At 39.7% G+C, this 19,690-nt stretch overlaps 1 protein-coding gene across 1 annotated transcript; it reads left to right on the forward strand.

Annotated features, from left to right (window-relative positions):
• Positions 1–1,387: 1,387 nt before the first annotated feature.
• Positions 1,388–14,978, forward strand: LOC122087929 (protein CONTINUOUS VASCULAR RING 1-like). Its single transcript, XM_042657067.1, has 7 exons — positions 1,388–1,670; positions 4,429–4,481; positions 6,699–6,808; positions 13,195–13,362; positions 13,453–13,550; positions 13,902–14,028; positions 14,590–14,978. The coding sequence occupies exons 1-7, from the start codon at positions 1,515–1,517 to the stop codon at positions 14,685–14,687; spliced, it is 810 nt and encodes a 269-aa protein (XP_042513001.1). The 5' UTR covers positions 1,388–1,514; the 3' UTR covers positions 14,688–14,978.
• The last annotated feature ends 4,712 nt before the right edge of the window (positions 14,979–19,690 follow it).

Consider the following 19,690-nt stretch of genomic DNA (forward strand, 5'->3'; position numbering starts at 1 on the left):
TTAGCATCCGGAGATGGCCTTCGATCAAGGAAGATTCCAATTGATCCTAGCTGCAAGTGATGAGGGAAACAAGTGGAATCCGATGGTCACATTTTGCTTGAATGTCCTTTTGCACAAGCAACTTGGTTTGGAAGTAGCTTATCCTTCATTGTGCCCTCCAATAGTCTCCCAAAGATCTCTTCTCTGCTACAAGAATGCGATAAAACCAACTTGCATAGCAAGAACAAAAGTAAGGAGGTGTTGAGCTTGTTTACGGTTATATGTTGGTTTCTATGGGTAGCTAGAAATGATGCCATGTTTAACAATAACTCAAACTCATGGTCTCCAATCCAAGTTTTCTCAAAGGCTAAGCATGCTCATAAAGAATTTTGGGAGGTCATCAAAGGCTATCAAGATCCCCTTCCATCTCAACCCTCCACCCCACAGCGTTGGTTGCGGCCTCGACTTGGTTGGATCAAGATGAATTGTGATGCATCACTCCCATTAAACTCTTATACTGGAGGTATTGGTTGTATCGGTAGGAATGATGATGGAAACGCCATATGGGCTTTTTCCGAACCAATGTTTTTTGGAGATATATTTCCTGGTGAAGGCTTGGCTATTAGGACCGGTTTACTTTGGATGTGGAGAAAAATATTACGTGCCTTACTGTGGAGTATGATTGTGCTTCTCTCATAAATTACTTGGTTACCCCTAAAAGCTCCCCTCCATCTTCCTTGGTGTGTATTATCTCATATATTCAGGTACTAGCTTCTAAAATTTTGAATGTTACCTTTACTCATATTTCTAAAGGGGCAAATATTGCCGTCAACTCCCCAACCTGTAAGGTCTTATCTATTACATGTAAGATATCTTGGTCTCTATCGACTCCTTGGCTACTTGACCTTTGTAATCAAGAAGCTTCGAGCTTTTCATGCTCCCCTTGCAATTAAATTGCTACTCACAAAGGCAACAAAAAAAAAAAGTCAACTACGATAACAATACTGTCTCACCGTATCACAAGCAACTCTGAACGATTCAAACCGTTGTCACTTTTGACACGCCAGTCTTCAAGACTTTCGAGTTTCGACCAGGCTTGGGTGAAGCCAAATCAACGTTTAACAGGGAGCGTAGATCTTGTCGAGAAAATGCCAATCCAAGGCTTATTCGTTTGAATTAGTCACCGTGTTTTTGACCATCTCAATTAGACCGACGATTAGTCTTACGATTTGAGGAAAAGTGTGGACGGTGTGCCGTGTGGGGTCCAATGAAACGATTATACAGTTAGAATTTAGAGAGAGAAAGGAGTTAAGTTGCAGACATACTTATCTGTCACTCACGTGTCTTTACATTAATCTATTCCGAACTTTACCAAAAAAAAAAAAGAAATATATATTTGATATTACGATTTGCGAGAGAAAGGTAAGAAAGTGAAGGAGCCAGGAGGAAGGAAGAGAAAAACAGAGCACTTTGGAGTTTGGACATCTGGTTAACGCTGGGAAGGAGCCGCTGAGAAGTGAGAAGCCAGGCTAGTGATGGGTGATGATAAATCTTCGACTGTAATGGCGAGTAGAGACAGAGAGAGAGATCGAGAGCTTCTCATCATACCTGTCTCTGACTCTGCTCATGATGATGCTTCTTCTAAACCTTCTTCATCATCTGCCGCTTCGTCTCATCACTCCGGTAGAGAGGTCAGCTTCTGTACTTTCTCTATCTCTATCCCTATCTGTGCCTTGATTTTGCTTTGCTTTGCTTGGGTATGTTTTTTTCTTTGAAGCAACACAATACGGAGATTTTCCGGTGGTGCATGTTATCCCCCAAACCCCCGTTGAATTGGGTTTTCTGAAAGACCCTGTTACTTGTTTTTCGCATAGTAATTCTTCGTTTTTGAAGCAGTGCTTATGGAGGACCATATTGCTTGTTTTAATTGATTCCTCATCTGCATCCTCTCTCCACTATGCTATCTTTTGATTCTGGAGGCTTTGTTAATGACCTAGTTCTTTTTTTGTGCTCAATGAAACCCCTTCTTAATTTAATTTTTTTTATGTGTTGTTTGAGAGCATACTTCAGTTTTGTTGGTGGAAGGGTTAACCGTTCTTTTAAAGAATAATTCAGTTATACTGAGAGCCTATTCTTCAGTTATACCTAACTTGCTGAGTGATTTTACTTGCTTTATAACGGGTGGGTTAAGATTTTCATTGATTAAAATTTGATGGAGGTCCAATAGTAGTTTGCTAATTCACTGGTTCAGCTCCAATTAGTAGATTAAGGAAAATTTTATGATAAGACTTCCCCTTTCAAGTATCTTATTTGGCTATCTGCGATGATGATAAATGATGGAAACGGTGAGAAAGGAGATATTGTGCCGGTTGAAATTGTAGAAAGGATAAGGGGAAGGCGAATGGTAAATTGAGTTTGAATTGGTAAGGATGACATAGTGACATGTGTGTTCATGATGATGATGATGATGATGATATGGTCCCAGTGTGTGATTCCTGTAGTTGACTCAAAGTTTTTCAGATAAGGCTTCTTTGAATTTAGTCTAACCTAAACAAGCATGATTCTTCTGACACATTTATTGCTCCATCAAGGGCTTAGTGACAAGATGTGGGAGGTGGGAAATGGATTATAATTACTTTGAAATCATTTTTTCATATTAAATATTTATTCAGAGTATGTACAGAGTTTGATTGACAGAAGCATGTGATATCTACAGTTAGAGACAAAAATTTTATGAGAAGAAAAGATAGGTCAGGTTTAATGTGCTCTTTGTTCTTGCTTACTTTTTTCTTGGATTTAAGTGGATGAAGAAGAAAGCAAGGGTGAATCTTGGATATAATCTGTAAATGGGTGCTGAGTTATGTACATGACGATAAGCCTTGGATCTCCTCAAGGGTGGAGGACTTGATGAAAAATTAAAAAAGGAAAAAAAAATTAGAAGGCTTAAAACTTTTCTTGATTTGCTCCACCAACTGGGAAGTACCTTAAAAAAATTCTTTTGGTTCCTTTCCTATAAGAGGAGCCAGCAAATAACAAACAATGTTGAGCTCCATTGCATTAGTCCTTGGTTTCTTCGATATGATTTCTTGTAAAAAGCTTTCATTTCTTCTGTGTTGGACAGATTCATTTTCGTTTTCTATATCAGCCCCTATTATTTTGGCGACATGTGCCACGTCAGATGCTGATATCCTTGGTTGTGTAATTATTACCTAGTAGATGATGAACTGTTATGAAATTTTTTTTTGTTGGGGGAGGGGGGGAGGAAGAGAAGTGGGTCTACTTGATGGTGGATGTTCTGATGATGGATGTTCAGTCTATCTTTTTCACAGTAGTAATGTGATATAATTTTTGTACGAGTAGATGTACAATGACTCCCCCATCCCCCCCCCCCTCAAAGAAAAAAAAAATGGTGTTGCTTGGTTTATAAGATTTTTTTGCTCCGATACATTATAAGCTATGAGAAAGTTGTTGACTTGGCATGGCCATGTTCAATGGAAGCTTTTAGATGTTCCAGTATAGATGAGTGATTTAGTGAATAGTGGGACATGGTGTTGTTAAGATTGAAGGTCTAGAACCCAAAAATGACCATTGTCTCTCTCCTTTTCTTTTTTATTGGCGAGTGTCTGCCATTTCATCTGTCTCGCTTTTGTTATCCATGAGGAAGAAAAAATTGATGCTGCCCAAGAATTCGAGCTGACTGAATTTCTCTCTCTCTCTTTCTTGTTGGTGGGGGGGGGGGAGTGAGAGGAGTGACGTGGGCCCATGCAAACCAAATTGAAGGAAGAATTTTGTGGGATGATTGTAACTCATGAGAAGTTGAGAACAACTATTCATTCTGGTGAACATTGGAAATAAAAGAATAACATGTTGGTCACCAGAGTTTATATGATGTGACTAAGTAATGAGATGAGAAAAATAAAACCAGGAAATAATGCATTTAATGGGAGTTAAGAGCAGTTTAGAGGAACAAGGTTGGTTTGGCAAACAGGAATAAATATACCGAACCTTAAAATGCCTGCAATTTCTGATGAGGATAAATTTCTCATCGAATACATAATCTGGTGCCTCTATGCCTCCCTTTGATTTTATTTATTATTATCTTTATAAGGATTTTATATCCTGCTTCATCAGTTCTAGAGTTATTTTCTGTTGAAATCCTTCAATGCCTTAATTGGCATCTATGCTGCATCTCCAAATCAGATATGCAAACAATTCTTTCAGTTCCATGCAAACATCTAGGAATTGCATTCTATCAAATCTAATCTGAATGTCTTCTGCATATTGGTAGAATGTCAGAAACTCTAATTTTCTGCTTTACAATGTTTCACAATTCATGCACACATAATTTTATTCCCATGGTTATTGATGTTCTACAGAGTTCTTGCACTTTCTGATTCAGGCAACTGAATTTGATGTTAAATTAAATGTGAAATCTTTGTTATGGTACAGGCTTTCTACAAAGTGGTTCAAAGCTGGGCGTCAAAAAAGTTCATGACTGGATGGTGAGTGTATGTTCAAATATGTTTGAATTCCTGTGCACATTTTTCCTCTTTGTCTCACTTGTTGCGTTATGCTCAATACAACTGAGAATTCATTATAAATTAAGCTTAATTTGGAGTTGCGTTCTGTTTAGTCATTCCTAATGTTCTATTATTCCACCTTTGCATCAATGCTGTTCTCCAATCAGTAGGGCAATGTATTGAACTCAGATATGATCTGAATGTTCCTAATCAATTCTGAGCTGTGAAAGATAGATTTCATTAATTGTGAGACTCTTTTCTGCTGGGCCCTAACATTTCATTCCTAGGTCAAATTCACTGGAGCTCCTAGAATCTTTGACTGTTCATTGGGCCACTGGTTCCAAGTTCCAATAATAAGATTGTTCGGACCATTCAAATTGGATGGTCAGACTGTCAGAGTGTGGACAGGTACTTCCATGGATACTTGTATTAAGAAGTACTGATTTAATTATATTCAATACCAAACTCAAAGAAAGACCCACCCAGAAAATCATGAGAACTCTTCCCATCAATCTAGGCACGTCTTTTGAGAATGACTCTAGAACGTAAAATTATTTAGTTTCCCTCTGTTTAACTGCTCGAACGATCCTGGCTAGGCTACCAGATTGCCCCCCACATGTCTGGAAGTTTCAGCCTTTAGTCTGCTTTTTGAAACATTTTCAATGCATATTGACTTGCAAGAATCTGTGTTCTGTGTGTATCTGTGTATTGTGGGCTATCAAAACGAAACAGCCTGCCATACACATTTTGTCAAAGGTTTGACTGAAATTTCGGTCTTAGGTATAGTCTCGCCGATATTTCGGTCGAAATTGTCAAGTCCCTTAATATAAACACCAAGTTTCGCACAAGGGTCAAAATTCCAATCGTGACACTTTCGCCTGGTTTTGACTTCTGAATTTGGAGTACCCAGTTTTCTTGTTGTCTTGGCCAAATCACTGCCGTACAAGCTTGGAATTAGTGCTTGGACAGTAGAGGAACGTAGTGGAAGCAGCGAGTCGCTGCTTTGTAGGAAGATTTGTGCAAGATCCAAAGTTGGAGCCTTGGAGGTATTCACTTTTTCCAAAAAGTACTTTTTGCAAATAAATAGAATAAATACTTGGTAGTTGACATTCTATATTGGTTGGTCCTAGGAGTCTAGGATTCTAGGATGGGCATAGGGGTGTCTTATTGCTTGTATTGTACTATTGTAGTACAATTGTTGACTCTGATATAAGTGATTCTTTGTAACCAACTGTGTATGATGCATGATTTTATCAAATGGTTTATAAGATAATGTTTATTCATTCTTAATACATATTTAAGTTGTTTTACTTGAATTATATGGGTTCTAGTACTAAACATTCTCAATAGGCCATATTAGAAAATGTATATAACGTACATTACCAACATAGGCTATGAAGTCAACCTACCATTTTGTGTGATTTTTTAAAATCTAAGGGTTCCACTATGTTTAGAGGGCCTAAAATAGGGTGTCCTAGAAGTTTCATGACCTAATTTGGTCATTTGGCTCCCAAAACCAGCTACTATCGAAACACCCAGAAAAAAAAAAAAAATTGTACAGGTTTCGACCAAAATTTCAGTTTTGGTCGAAAATTTTAGGCCAGGCTTGAAACTAAAACCTAGTACTATGGTTGTGGAGATCCTAGTTTGCTTCTCAAACAGGGATGATAATGGTGCAGGTCAAACAGATAAACTGCCATACCCATCCCTATTTAGATCATCACTGTTTTGTAGCTTCTTTAATGGACTAGGTAGGTTTCTTTAAATAATATGAAGTAGAGACAGAGTTAGTTGAACTTTTGGTCTGAATAAATCATCAAAAAATGTGGTTGCCTTTGGAGATTCAAGTAGTAAATAATAAAAAAAAGGTGGCCAGAAGTCCTCTGTTCAGTGTAAATAGTCTTCTAAAATGAAAAAAAGGTTCCCAGCACCCTACCCTTATCACGACTCAGATTGAATTTGATTAAGTGTAATTTATGAACTTCATGTTATGCTTGTAAATGGCAAGTGTCGATGAATGATACTTTATGATGAACTGTATACACCTTTCCTCTTCATAGATCTTGGGAGATCATTATTCAGTGAGTTCTGTGATGGAAAAGGGGGTTCCAATTATGTTCCACTTTACAATTTGGTCTATTTATTTAGTGGTGCATTCTTCATCGTTGAACCTGTACCTCATCAGTTTGCATTTTACAGTGTCATCCTATTCCCGATAGCGATCACTTTCTATATTACATGGTGGTTTATTCATTTTGTGGATGGATTTTTCTCTCCGATCTATGCTCAACTTGGAATCAACATCTTTGGTATGTATACCTTTCCAGTCTAGTACTTCTCCCCTCATTTTTGTGGAAATTGTGGACATTGAATGTGTATGGTGTGAACTGCTCATTTTACTATAGCTGGAAGATATTACTTGACATGCGAATCATGTATAATTAACATAATATACCTTCTATAGTCTTTTGTTTTTGATGGATGAAACCAGCTAGTCTATAAATGCAGAACATATGGAATCTGCTCTAAGCCCATATCTTTTTGCATTAACAATAGATAAATTAATTAGGGGGATTCAAGAGGAAGTCCAATGGTGTATCCATGTATGATTTTTGCTATGATATAGTTTTAGCTGCTGAAACAGAGAAGGGATTAGAATAATGGAGTAATGCTTTAGAATCAAAAGTTTCTAAAATAAGTAGGACTAAAACAGAATATGTAAGTGTAACTTTAGTAAAACAGGGTGAAATTGGAGTGGATAGGATAGATGGTAAGGGGATATCCAAGAGTGAGTTTTCGTTATGTACAAGGTTCAAGATTTTTATTGTGACTGGGGTTCCAATCGTGATCGAAACCGAAATATTCCACCAAAATGGCTGAAATGGCACTCACATGGGTCCTTTTTGGTGAAGAAACCAAAACATTGAAGACCATCAATTTGCATGGCATTTCATTTCAACAAATGTCAAAACCGAATATTTCGTCAAAATTTTGGTATTTCGACCAACTATAGTTATTTAAGGTATTTATAAATGATAAGAGGGAAAACTAAAGATGATGTGCCCATAAAATTATAGTAGGGTGGGTGAACTAGAGGGGCTTCTAGAGAGTTTCGTGATACATCCCCTTAAAACTCTGAGGAAATTTTGATAGAACTGCTACCAGACCTGTATAAAGCTGAATGTTGGCGACAAAGAAACAACACAAAACAAAATAATTGTAGCTGAGATGAGTGGTAAAACTAGAAAAAAAAAAATTGAAAAAAATTGAGGTGATCTAGGAGTAGCGAAGATAAGTTGAGAGAATGTCGGAATGTGCAATGATCATTGGCAGCAGAAGCCTTTGAGTGCAGCAGTAAGGACTAAGGAGGAGAGATATGTTACACATTGGATAAATTAAGAGACCAAAAGGTAGACCAAAGTTGGCTTGGGGCAATTAGCAATGAGAAAAGATATGAATCGCCTAAGCTTAGCTGAGTTTATTTATTGTTGGATGGGGTAATGACTTGTGTCAAATATGACACAATCCCTCTTTATTTAATATAACGGAGAGAGTTCTAGAGAATTACAAAGACCATTAACCCCTTAGAGTCTGTTTGGAAACTGACACTTTCCCTAAAACCCATTATTACAATACTCCCCCTCAAGTTGGTGCATAGATATCACATATGCCCAACTTACAGATAATAGGATGAAACATCTTACTGCTGACCTTTAGTAAATACATCAACCAGTTGTTCACTACTGGGAACAGAAGGCATAGTGATAAGACCCATATCCAGCTTCTCTTTGATGAAGTGTCAATTGATCTCCACATGCTTGGTTCGATCATGCTGGACAGGGTATTGAGCAATGCTAATGGCAGATTTGCTATCATAAAAGAGTTTCATAGGAAGGGTGGCAGGGACAGCCAAATCTATGAGAAGACTATGAAGCCATAGGAGCTCATAAATGCCATTTGCCATTGCACAGAATTGTGCTTTGGCACTTGAACATGCGATCATGGCTTGCTTCTTGCTTCGCCATGTAACAAGGTTACTACCAACAAAAGTGCAATAACCAGTAGTAGACCTCTCCCCTGCCCAATCAGAATTCGTGAAGGCCTCGACCCTAAGGTCATCATGAGGAGAAAAAGGATGCCACGTCCTAGGGCAGATTTCAAGTACTGGAGAATACACAACACAACTTCCATGTGAGTCGAGTAGGGATCATACATGTACTGACTGACCAACCTAACGGAAAATGCTATGTTAAGGCGTGTACAAGAAAAATAGATCAAGTGCCCCACTAATATTTGATATCTCCCATTATCCACAGGATCACCTTCCTTGCTACTCAGGTGACTGTTAGCTACAATAGGAGTGTTTGCCGGCTTACACCCCAACATGCCTGTCTCAATAAGAAGATCAAGCACATACTTTCGCGGAGACAAGTAGATCCCACGATAAGACCTGGCAACTTCAGTGCCAAATAAGTAACGAAGTTGTTCTAGATCTTTGATCTCGAATTCCTCAAGTGTCTCTTGAGGGGAGACATTTCTGTCATATCATCACTAGTAACAACAATATCATCTACATAGACTATCATGATAACAATCTTCCTACCAGATCTCTTGATGAACGGAGTGTGGTCGGCATTGCTTTGATAGTAGTCTGTAGCAACTATAGCCTTATGGAAATGTCCGAACCAAGCACGAGGGGATTGCTTTAGCCCACACAATGCACACTTCAGCTTGCATACCTTCCCTTGGGTTTTGGAGTAAGTGAATCAGGAGGAATGTCCATATAGACTTCCTCCTCAAGTTCCCTATGACGGAAGACATTCTTCACATCTAGATGCTGGAGATCCCAATCTAAGTTGGCGGCACAAGCTAAGATAACACGAATTGTGTTTGTCTTAGCAACTTGAGCAAAAGCCTCCTGGTAGTCAATCCCATAAGTTTGAGTGAAGCCCTTGGCAACAAATCTGGCCTTGTACCGGTCCACTGCACCATTAGCCTTCTATTTTACTGTGAAGACCCACTTACACCCAATTGTCTTTTGTGTGGGAAGACACACCAGGTCCCATGTGTCATTCTTCTTCAAAGCTTGCATCTCTTTAACCATAGCTGCCTACCATTGTGAGTTTGCACTCGCTTCCTGCCAGGTATAAGGAATGGACACAGAGGAAATAGGACACAAAACTATAGTAGGAAGGAGAAAGTGAGTCATAAGAAACAATTTTAGCAATAAGACAAGGGGAAGGAGAATTACTTGGGTCCAAGGGGACAAGATTAGGCTCGAGAGGAGACAACTGGCATGGTAGGGTAGATGCTGGATGTGTAGTGGTCTGAGTCTACAACTATAAACACGTATCTCTGGCCGAGGCGAAGTAGGAGTGTCACTCTTCCCCTAAAACGGGATATTGGTAGGGATAACAAGTTCAAGAGGCGGCAGATCTTCCACAATGGAAGGAGACTCCCCTTGAAAAGGTGTCACAGTGTAGTATGACATAGATTCATGGAAGACAACATCCATTGTCACAAACCAACGTTGAGTGGGAGGATAAAAACAACGATAACCTTTCTAAGTAGGAGCATACCCCAGCAAAATGCATCAGATACTACGAGGATCAAACTTTCCATGAAGATGATGATCTCGAGCATAGCAGACAGTTAGACACTACCGAATACCTTAGAAGGAATAAGAAAAGCAGTGAAACCTTGGAGAAGATCCAGAGGGGAGCAGAAGGAATGGACCTGAGAAGGCATTCAGTTGATAAGAAAGGCAGCAGTGAGAATTGCGTCACTCCTGTACTAGGGATGAACATGCATCTCAAACATAAGAGAGCATGCTACCTCACAAGGGTGGCGATTCTTCCGCTCAGCAACCCCATTCTAAGCTGGAGTATCCACACAACTAGTCTGATGGATCATCCCATAATTGAAAAGGTAAGCCTGAAAGGACCCTTCAAAGTATTCATGGCCACTGTTGCTTCGAAGGATCTTAATGGTAGCACCGAACTGAGTCTTAATTATGCGGTGAAACTACTGAAAGCAATAGAAGGTCTCGCCTTTGGTTCAGATCATATAAGCCCAAGTGGTCCGAGAATGACAATCAATAAAAGAGACAAACCATGGATAACCATTGAGACAAATAGCAGGATGGACCCTAAATATCAGAATGTATCAATGAAAAAGGAGTGGCACCTTTATTTTCAGAAACAGACTAAGTGATCTGAGTTTGTTTGTCCAAAACACATGCCTCACAAAAAAACTGACTCGAATTACAATTTTTAAAAGAAGGGAAAACCCTAACTAAAGTTCCCAAAGGGGGATGTCCCATCAGACGATGCCACTGTAGTAATTCAAAGATGGGAGGTGACGTAGAATAAGTCTGAAGAGCCTGACCGGAGACCAATGACGAGTTATCATCAAGTAGATATAGGCCACCATGCATCCTACCAGAGCTAATCGTTACCCCTGTCACCAGAAGGTGACTTAGCAATTAAGACTAGAAGTAAGATTACTAATGGGCAAAAGGTTAGTGGGTAAAGAAGGTACATGTAATACAATAGAAAGGGATAAAGAAGGGGTACAACTAACAGAGCCTTGCCCAGAATGGTGAAATAATTCCTGCTAGCTAACTTAATCTTATCGTTACTAGGGCAGGTAGTGTACTGTGAGAAAAGAGGCAAGCGACATGTCATATGATCAGAGCCCCAGAGTCTATAATCCAAGGGGTAGAAAGGGCATACATAGTATAACCACAGAAGGAGATACCCGACCTAGAAGGGGTGGAATGAGCAGAGCTCACAGTGGCTGGTGCAGTAGAGTTCGGACGTATCAAAATCAGATGATAGCGAGGCTGCTATGGTGCTAGGAGTAGAGTTAGAGTCGGGGCTCTTAGTATGGTTGGCTTGCCCAGGAGTACTAGTACGACTCTTCCCTCGCCCTTTGCTAGATGTTTCAGCAGGACGGCCATGAAGCTTTCAGTGGTGCTCTTTGGTGTGACACTCCTTCCCACAGTAATCGTTCTTCACTGGAGTCCTGGTAGAGGAGCCATGAGACCGTGGGACTGCACTAAGGGATTGAGTGCTAGAGAAAAGTGCAAATATCTTAGTAGGAGTGGTAGTAGGCTATGGAGGCATAGTGGTATGTCGGAACAGTCGGATGTCCTCAAGTTGGATCACAACATAGGCTTGATTAAAGGTAGGAAAAGTATCACGACTCAAAACCTGGGATCGTAGCTGATCAAACTCTACATTTAGACATGCCAGAAAGTCATAGACCTGGATCTTGTCCTCTCGCTTCTGAAAAATGGTGACATCTGTAGGGGTGGAAGGAGTATACTCATAGAAGTCGTCTACAACTTATAGCAGTATTGCGACAGAGTGAGCCCTCTCTGTCTTAGATCACGAACCTTATGGCGAAGCTTGAAGACTTGAGCATCATTCTCCGCTTGGGAATAATATCTTGGACAAACTTCCAAATCTTTACAGCGGAGTCAAGGAGGAGATAGCCGCGTGAAAGCTGTGGAAACATAGAGTTGACAAGGAAGGCCATAACCAGAGAGTTGACACACTCCTACTTGTCAATCTCAGGACCGGTGGTCGGACGCTCCGAGGTTCTAGTGAGGTACTCGTAATAGCCATGGCACTTGATGAAAATGCAGACTGAGCGTGACCACATAAGGTAGTTTGTGCTATCAAGCTTGATAGCACAAGGAGGAAAGGTAGGAAGAGTCGTGGTGTCTTTGATTGTAGAAGCAGACGAGTTGGTAGACATGGTTGCTACTCAAGGGGGCTATGCAAATAGAAGAAACACTAGTTAGAGATAGAGAAAGCACAAAAAACCAGAAAAATGCTAGAAAACCCAAAAACCGATAAAGGAAAAAAAACCCTGAGAAATTGATTTTGGAGATAGCTCTAGAATAGAGATCTCAAATGAAAAGGGGGTTGGTACATACCACTACAAGGATAAGGAGCACCAATCGCAACAAACATCAAGATGATCGGAGCATCGAGCAGGGAAAAAGCATCCTGGCAATGAAAAAATGATTTCAGGGAAAAAATCCTCAAAAATTGATTAGAAAAAGGGTCTCTCCGATCATTGTAGAAGAGATTGTGAGAGCCCAGGGAAAGGATGGATGGAGGCCAGAATCCCTCTTGATGGTTTAAAAATCTCCCACCACTAGAGAGAAGCAGTTGAAGAGAGATGGAGGGAGACAGATGGGAGGAGGCGCTGGGGGAGAGAGAAAGAGATCGAGAAGAGGGAGAGAGCCCTTAGGGTTTCGGATCCTATCGCTCTGATACCATGTTGGATGGGGTTATTTGACACCAGCCCTCTTTATTTATAATAACGAAGAGAAAGTTCTAGAGGATTATAAAGACCATTAAACCCTTAGGGTCCGTTTAACAACTGACACTTTCCCTAAAACCCATTATTACGACAATTATATTAGTTATTGATACAATCTTCTTGGTGTTTGAAACAAGTTCTTACCGTAGATGATTGAGTTGCTTCATAACTGTATACACTATTTTTGGTGTTGAGCAGGTTCATCCATATCCTTGGCTGTCTGCCGCATCAGTTTATAAAATACGAACTGCCCTTGTTAGAGAGTTGCCATTTATATTTCTTGAAATTCCTTGAATTGTCCCCCCCAAATCCCAACTTATAACGCAGTTGTTTTGATATTTTGACTTGTATGGATCAGGTCTTGGGTTTGTAACTTCAATAACTTTCATCTTCTTGGTTGGGGTGTTCATGTCCTCTTGGCTTGGGGCATCTGTACTAAGCCTTGGGGAGTGGTTTATCAAACGGATGCCATTTGTTCGTCACATCTACAATGCATCCAAGCAAATTAGTGCTGCCATATCACCTGGTATGCTTAATTTAATTCTTTTTCATGCTCTTTTAAAAAAAATTAATGTTGCCATTAATGGAGTAGTTATTTACTTATTTATTACTACAGATCAGAACACCCAAGCCTTCAAGGAAGTCGCCATCATAAGACATCCACGCATAGGAGAATACGCGTTTGGGTTCATCACTTCTATTGTTGTCCTTCAGGTCTGAATGGATCCATGCTACGCTTCTTGCATAATGAGCTATGCGCACTTAAATCCTGCTAGGTTCTCTGCTGAATCATTTGGATCTGGATATATTGTGCTCTTTTGAGTTTCCTGAAATTGAATGAATGGTCATTCTATGTTCTGAAAGAGAGGACGGGAAAAAAAAAGGGTTGGGGGGGGGAGGGTGAAGGGTCCTTAAATTTGTCCTTGCATGTCCTCTCCCACAAAGAGTACAAACATCCCCTAGACTTGCACTAACTTGAGCAAGCTGGCATCTTCAAGTTATGCTATTTTTCATTTCTCTTCTCTTACTGTCATTTCATGAGAAACGTTTTATCGGCCAATACAGAGTTATTCAGGAGATGAGGAATTGTGCTGTGTTTACGTACCTACTAATCATCTTTACATTGGGGATATATTTCTTGTCAACTCCAAAGATGTCATCAGACCAAATTTGTCAGTTCGTGAAGGAATTGGTAAGTTCTATATGCTTGATTCTCTTTAATGTTTTTGTTATATTGGCAATCTCATGTAATGCCCACTAGTCACTATGGTATAGGACAACGGGAAGGTGTCTAACCTGCCCCCACTTTTCAATGGATTGCATCGGAGTTGTTTGGACCATTGGCAGTTGACCTGTTCCCCCAAAGGTCTCTTAAATTGAGTTCAGCCGCTAGCCTGAAGCATCTGATTCATACAATTTTTACTGGAACTTCTTGTGGTCATTGATTCCGGCCTTATGGTAGGTTGATTTGACCATCTGAAACTAGTGGTTTGACCTGGAATACTCTTTATCTGGACAACTGACCAGTAAAGCAAAAAAGGCTGATGGTCCAAAGAGTCGGTTGTCGAACTGTCTGGTTTGATTGTCCCTTGGAAGATCAATTTGAAGTGCCTTCTGGGTTGAGGTGCTAGATTGATCAAGTATGGCTGTTGCCTATATGCTACTCTCATATTGTTTAGTTCTCCCCAGAACCTGTTGTTCTGTTGCCCTGTTTGGACCTGACTGGCCTCTTCTCTTTGTGCTGTGAATGCAGAGATTGTTGTTTCTGGGGGCATGTCGATGCCCCAGATCCTGTCAACTGTGGATCCTCAGATAATCCAGGTGGAAAGAAACAGGTCAAGCAGAAAATGAGGATGAGGCTGAACAAGGTCTGCTTGTGTTTCTAATTGCCGCAGTTTTGCCGCGTGCTAGCAGAAAGGCTGCATGTGTATATCACATTTGCCTGTGGAATTGGAATGATGATGATGTGCTTTTTGCTTGTCAAAATGGGATTTTGATAGCATCTGTAAAATTCCTTTCACGGATACACAATGATCCCATCATGTACAATATTAGCTTAGGTTGAGGTAATGTAGATGAAGTGACTTTCAATTATAGATTGGTGGATTCACAACTTATTTGGCTGTATGGCTTTGGCTAAAATCATGTGTAAAGATTGGTATCCTCTCTCTCTTTTTGGAGCTTCGACCCCAATAGTGGTTGAGCTTTTTCTCTTCGGCTTGGTCGTCAAGGGAAGTGATCGTTATCGTGAACGAATCAAAATAAACCATAACTAAACTATGAGATAGTGGTAAGAAAGGGGTCGAACTTGCAAAGAATTAGAAGGTTAAATCTATTAAAATTGGGGTAAACATTGTTTTGAAAATCAATTTTATAAAATTCAGAATTTAAATTAAAACTAAATAAACCAATTAACAAGAACAAGAATTAACGAGAAGAAGCTATCCTTAGGTTTCGAATATGTTTTGGTATTATTACCAATTTCTGGTTCATATTTCGGTTCTCTGAAACTACAAGTTTCAATGTAACCACAAAAACACAATCTTTGATTACACTAAGCATAACTTATCCTGTCTAGCACTATCATCTATCGTTAAATCATAAAATAATCCCTGTCCTAGGTCTTAGAAATTCTGCACCCAATTTGCTAGTATTTAGTCTCAAATTTCCATATTGCTATTGAATTGGCAATAACCCTAAATTCCAAGGTTTGTAGGGATAGGTTTCCTACCAATTAGGTCCCCAGTAGCAAATAGAGATTAGGGCTTTTCCCACTGGGCAGCTGCACAGCTCATAGGGATTCCTTGGGAGTCCCCAATTAAACAGAACCCTAACCCTAGTTACCTAATTAAATTGAACCTCAAAATTTACTTCACAGTAGTGAGGAATTGGACTCACCTGTGGATAGTGGTGCTCTAACAACAATCTCAGGTGAAGAAGCTCTTTCTTCACTTCTCTTTCTTCCTTTTCTCCCTTCTCTTTTCTTCTTCTTCTTCTTCTTCTTCTTCTTCTTCTTCTTCTTCTTCTTCTCTTTTCTTCCCTTTTCTTCTTACAATTACAACCCGATTAAGGTGATTTATTAGCCATTATTTTCCTTATGTAGGGCAGCTCAAACAGACTTAACTGGCCCCAGTCTAATTCTCTCTCTCTCTCTCTCTGAATATATATACTTATTAACTAATATGTCCCAAGTTTATAAATTATTTTTCTCCATTTTGTTTGTTGGCATAAAATATGCATTTCATACCTAAGTTAAGTCCATTTCCATAGGGGCATAAGGGGGATTTGTACAGTAAAGCTGTGGGCCCCATAGTGCAAAAACCCAGAAACAACATTCTACCAATCCAATCGGATAGCCGGTTTGAACTATCTAGCTTGAGCCGTGACTTGCAATGGAAGTTGTAGTCGAAAAAGTCCAACCAATCATTGATTAGGACCACTTCCCTTTATACTCTACGGAAGTTAGTAGTGACACCCTTAGAATCCTTATCCAAGTCCCTTGTGAGGGTTTGAAAATCGATTTCCATCCTCTCCAATCTATGATGTATCGCCAACTCCCGGGCGATACTCTCCTCCATCTGCTCAGAAATCTGATATTGTCCCTCCTTCAGGGCACCAATGCTGTCCATTAGCTTTTGAAAATCAAAAGCCCCACCTGAAGGTGGTGGAGCTGTAAAATGTGAATCAGCAGCCCTGGTCACTAGAGGCTCCTCCTCTAGAATATCCTCCTCGTCAATCTCTTCCTCATCTGGATGAGGGAAATAATCCTCATCCTCCTCACTCACGCACTCAGCCTCTATGTCCTCTGGCCCTTGCTCTGCTGCCTCCTGTGGTGCCCCCATTGGCACTAGCAATCCCATCCTCTTTAGATTTTCTTTAGTGAACTTATCCCCTGGGTATTTGCCTTTCTCACCTACCAAATCCACTTGGAAATATTCAAACACCTTGGTGAGCAACCTACCATAAGGAAAGCCAGAGTCATCAGGATGAGTAGTGTGATACTCCATGGTTTTCATCATGACATATGATAGGAAAAGGAGGGAAGCACCCCCTTCCAAAGCCACAGAGATGCAATATGTAAGGTAAGCTATCATGAAGCTTACCTGGTTTCTGTGACCTTCCCTGGGAAGCAGGTTGAACTGAACCAGTCATGCGAAAACTTGGGCGGCTGCATTGTAGGCAGTCTCAAACAATGGACGATCCTTCTGTCCACATATAGTCTCAAAGATAGTCTCTTGCATCCTCACGCTCAAACCCAGACCCACGGCCTTAATCCTTGGAGGGTTGTAAAATTGAGCTTGTTTGAATAAAATAATTGAATCACAGAGACAAATATTTTAAACTAATTTATCTATTAAAAATAATCCACAATGGGAAGGGTCTTTAACAACAAATAATCAAGTATGAATTTAAACCAGAAATTAATAGTAATAACTCAAAACTTCATCTAAGCCTAAAGATAGAAATAACTTAGCTACTCATAGTACTAATGAAGGAATGGCAGCAATGATGATGATAGTGACAAACCTTTGGTGTCATGAAAATCTTCTATGTGCAATGTTGTCCCTGCAAATCAGTCCACAAGAAGGTGCACTCCCAGAAGAAAAGAGAACTATGAGAGCCAAGAAAGAAAATCCAACCAGCAATGATGTATGTGAAAGGTGTAAAATGGCAACCCTCTCTCCTAAAGATTGAGTATCAAAAGTCCCTCCCAAAAGTGAAGGACCGAGAGATATATGGAGAAAGAGAAAGAGAGGTGCGTGTGATGGGGTGGTAGAATTGGATTTCAATTAGGAGAAGAAACTGTGGGTATGGGAGAAGAAATAGGGATAAGAGAGAGAGAGAGTGATCGGCTAAGAGGTTAGGACAAAAGAGAGAGAGAGAAATCGTTGGCAATCTATCTAGGAAGAAAGAGACGTGGGTATTGGAAGGCATGAGAAGGAAGGAAAAGGAGAGAGAGATATGGAATGGCAAGAAAAGATAGGAATGGTAAGAGGGATAGGTTTGGTGGAAGAGAGGGATTAGGAAAGAGTGGGAGATAAAATAGGGAAAAGAAAAAAAAAACAAAGGACGAGTAGTAGCAGCACATACGTATTGCAATCTTATTTTCACTTTCTTTTAATATAAACCATCCATTTAATAAGAATTAATCTAAACCATCAATTAATTTTCTATATCGTAACCGGTTTCCAATTTTTAGGGTGGAGAGATCATAGTCATTCTTATCTTAACCTACTGTGATGGTCACAGCAAGGGTGAGTGACAACCTCACTTGATACGTAACCGTTCTAACATTTTCCCTTCCAAATAATTAGGGAGAGTAGGATAATGACAATTGATCTCTCTCTCTCTCTCTCTCTCTCTCTCTCTCTCTCTCTCTCTCTCTCTCTCTCTCTCTCTCTCTCTCTCTCTCTCTCCATCAATTGCTTTCTTTCTAGACATCCGTCTTTCTCTCACTAATTTTTCTCTCTTTCTAATTTTTTTCTCCCCAATGACTATATCTATTACATTGCAAGCTCATTAAATCTGATTCCATTGGACGATCAATTTAGTGCTTCTCATGACTATATCTACTTGTAAATTCATGCTTCTTTGCATCAATATACCATATAAACCAGAAAATCAGAAGAAAAATCAGAAAAGAAACAGAACAACAGAAGAAGAAAATCCGAAGAAAAACTCAACAAGAGACTAGAGAGTAATTGAAGAAGAAAGCAATCTGAAAATCAAGACCTGATCTGCCATGTTCCCTTTCAGATTCATACCTTGCCAGGAATCGGATCAGTTTCTTCGCTCTAACAATTCCTCCTAACCCTTGCGGAAATCTAATCAGCTCTTTTCGAGCCTAATTATAGGATTATGAAAGAAAATAAGTGAAGTCCTAATCCAGGTTCTTCGAGAATATGAATAAAGAGAAACCCTAACTCGTCAAAGGATATAGAATGGCAGAAAAAGGGTTGACTTAAGATACGGATTGAAGAGGATATATTCAAGTTCAAGTTTGTTTGAGAGAGGATCTGAATATTCAAAATATTACAAACTCTTGACTACGAGATCAGAACTTTGTCTTTCGATGTCAAAAGTTTTCAAAGACAATCAGAAACAGAAATCTATATATGAGACGAGAGAAAAGAGGTTTGGTCAAAATATATGAGGGGGTGCAGATTCACACAGAGAGAGAGAGAGAGAGAGAGAGAGAGAGAGAGAGAGAGAGAGAGAGAGAGAGAAGGAAAAGAATTAGGGATGACTTGCTGTCACTGTCACAACCGGTGTTCGTTAAAATGAGAGAGAAAGGTTTCAACGATTCAGATTATATGTGGTTAAATCCATGGCTATCTATGAAATACGTTTTAAGAACATTGTTTACACGTACGTACCGCGACTTTTTTGCCGAAATTAGGTGAGAGATGGGAGAGATCGACCAAAGGGTAATTTGGTGGGAGAGAAAGAAACTGAGGGATGGGGGAGAGAAAATAAGAGATGGGAGATAAACAAAAATAGAGAGAGAACATGGGAGATGTTTTAGGTAAAGAGGGAGAGAGAGATTCCTATGCGATTTTGGACAAGCAAAGAGAAGAAGATGAAAGAAAGTAGGAGAGGGAGAAGAGAACGTGCGGAATAGGGTGAGAAGGAGAACCATGGGGTTTTCTCTTTCCCTAAATTTTCTTTTTTTTTTTTATATATTTTTTAATTTTTATATTCTTTTCTTCTCTTAGAAAATTCCAATTCTGCCCTTGCTTCTAGACTGAACCACATCCGTCTATTTAGCATCAAACCTATACGTATCTCTTGAAAACCCTGCAACCAAAGATTATCCCAATATGTGGTCAAATTACTCATGAAAATCAACTTAA

The sequence above is a fragment of the Macadamia integrifolia genome, chromosome 9 (genome assembly GCF_013358625.1).
Source record: "Macadamia integrifolia cultivar HAES 741 chromosome 9, SCU_Mint_v3, whole genome shotgun sequence".
Taxonomy (NCBI): Eukaryota; Viridiplantae; Streptophyta; class Magnoliopsida; order Proteales; family Proteaceae; genus Macadamia; species Macadamia integrifolia.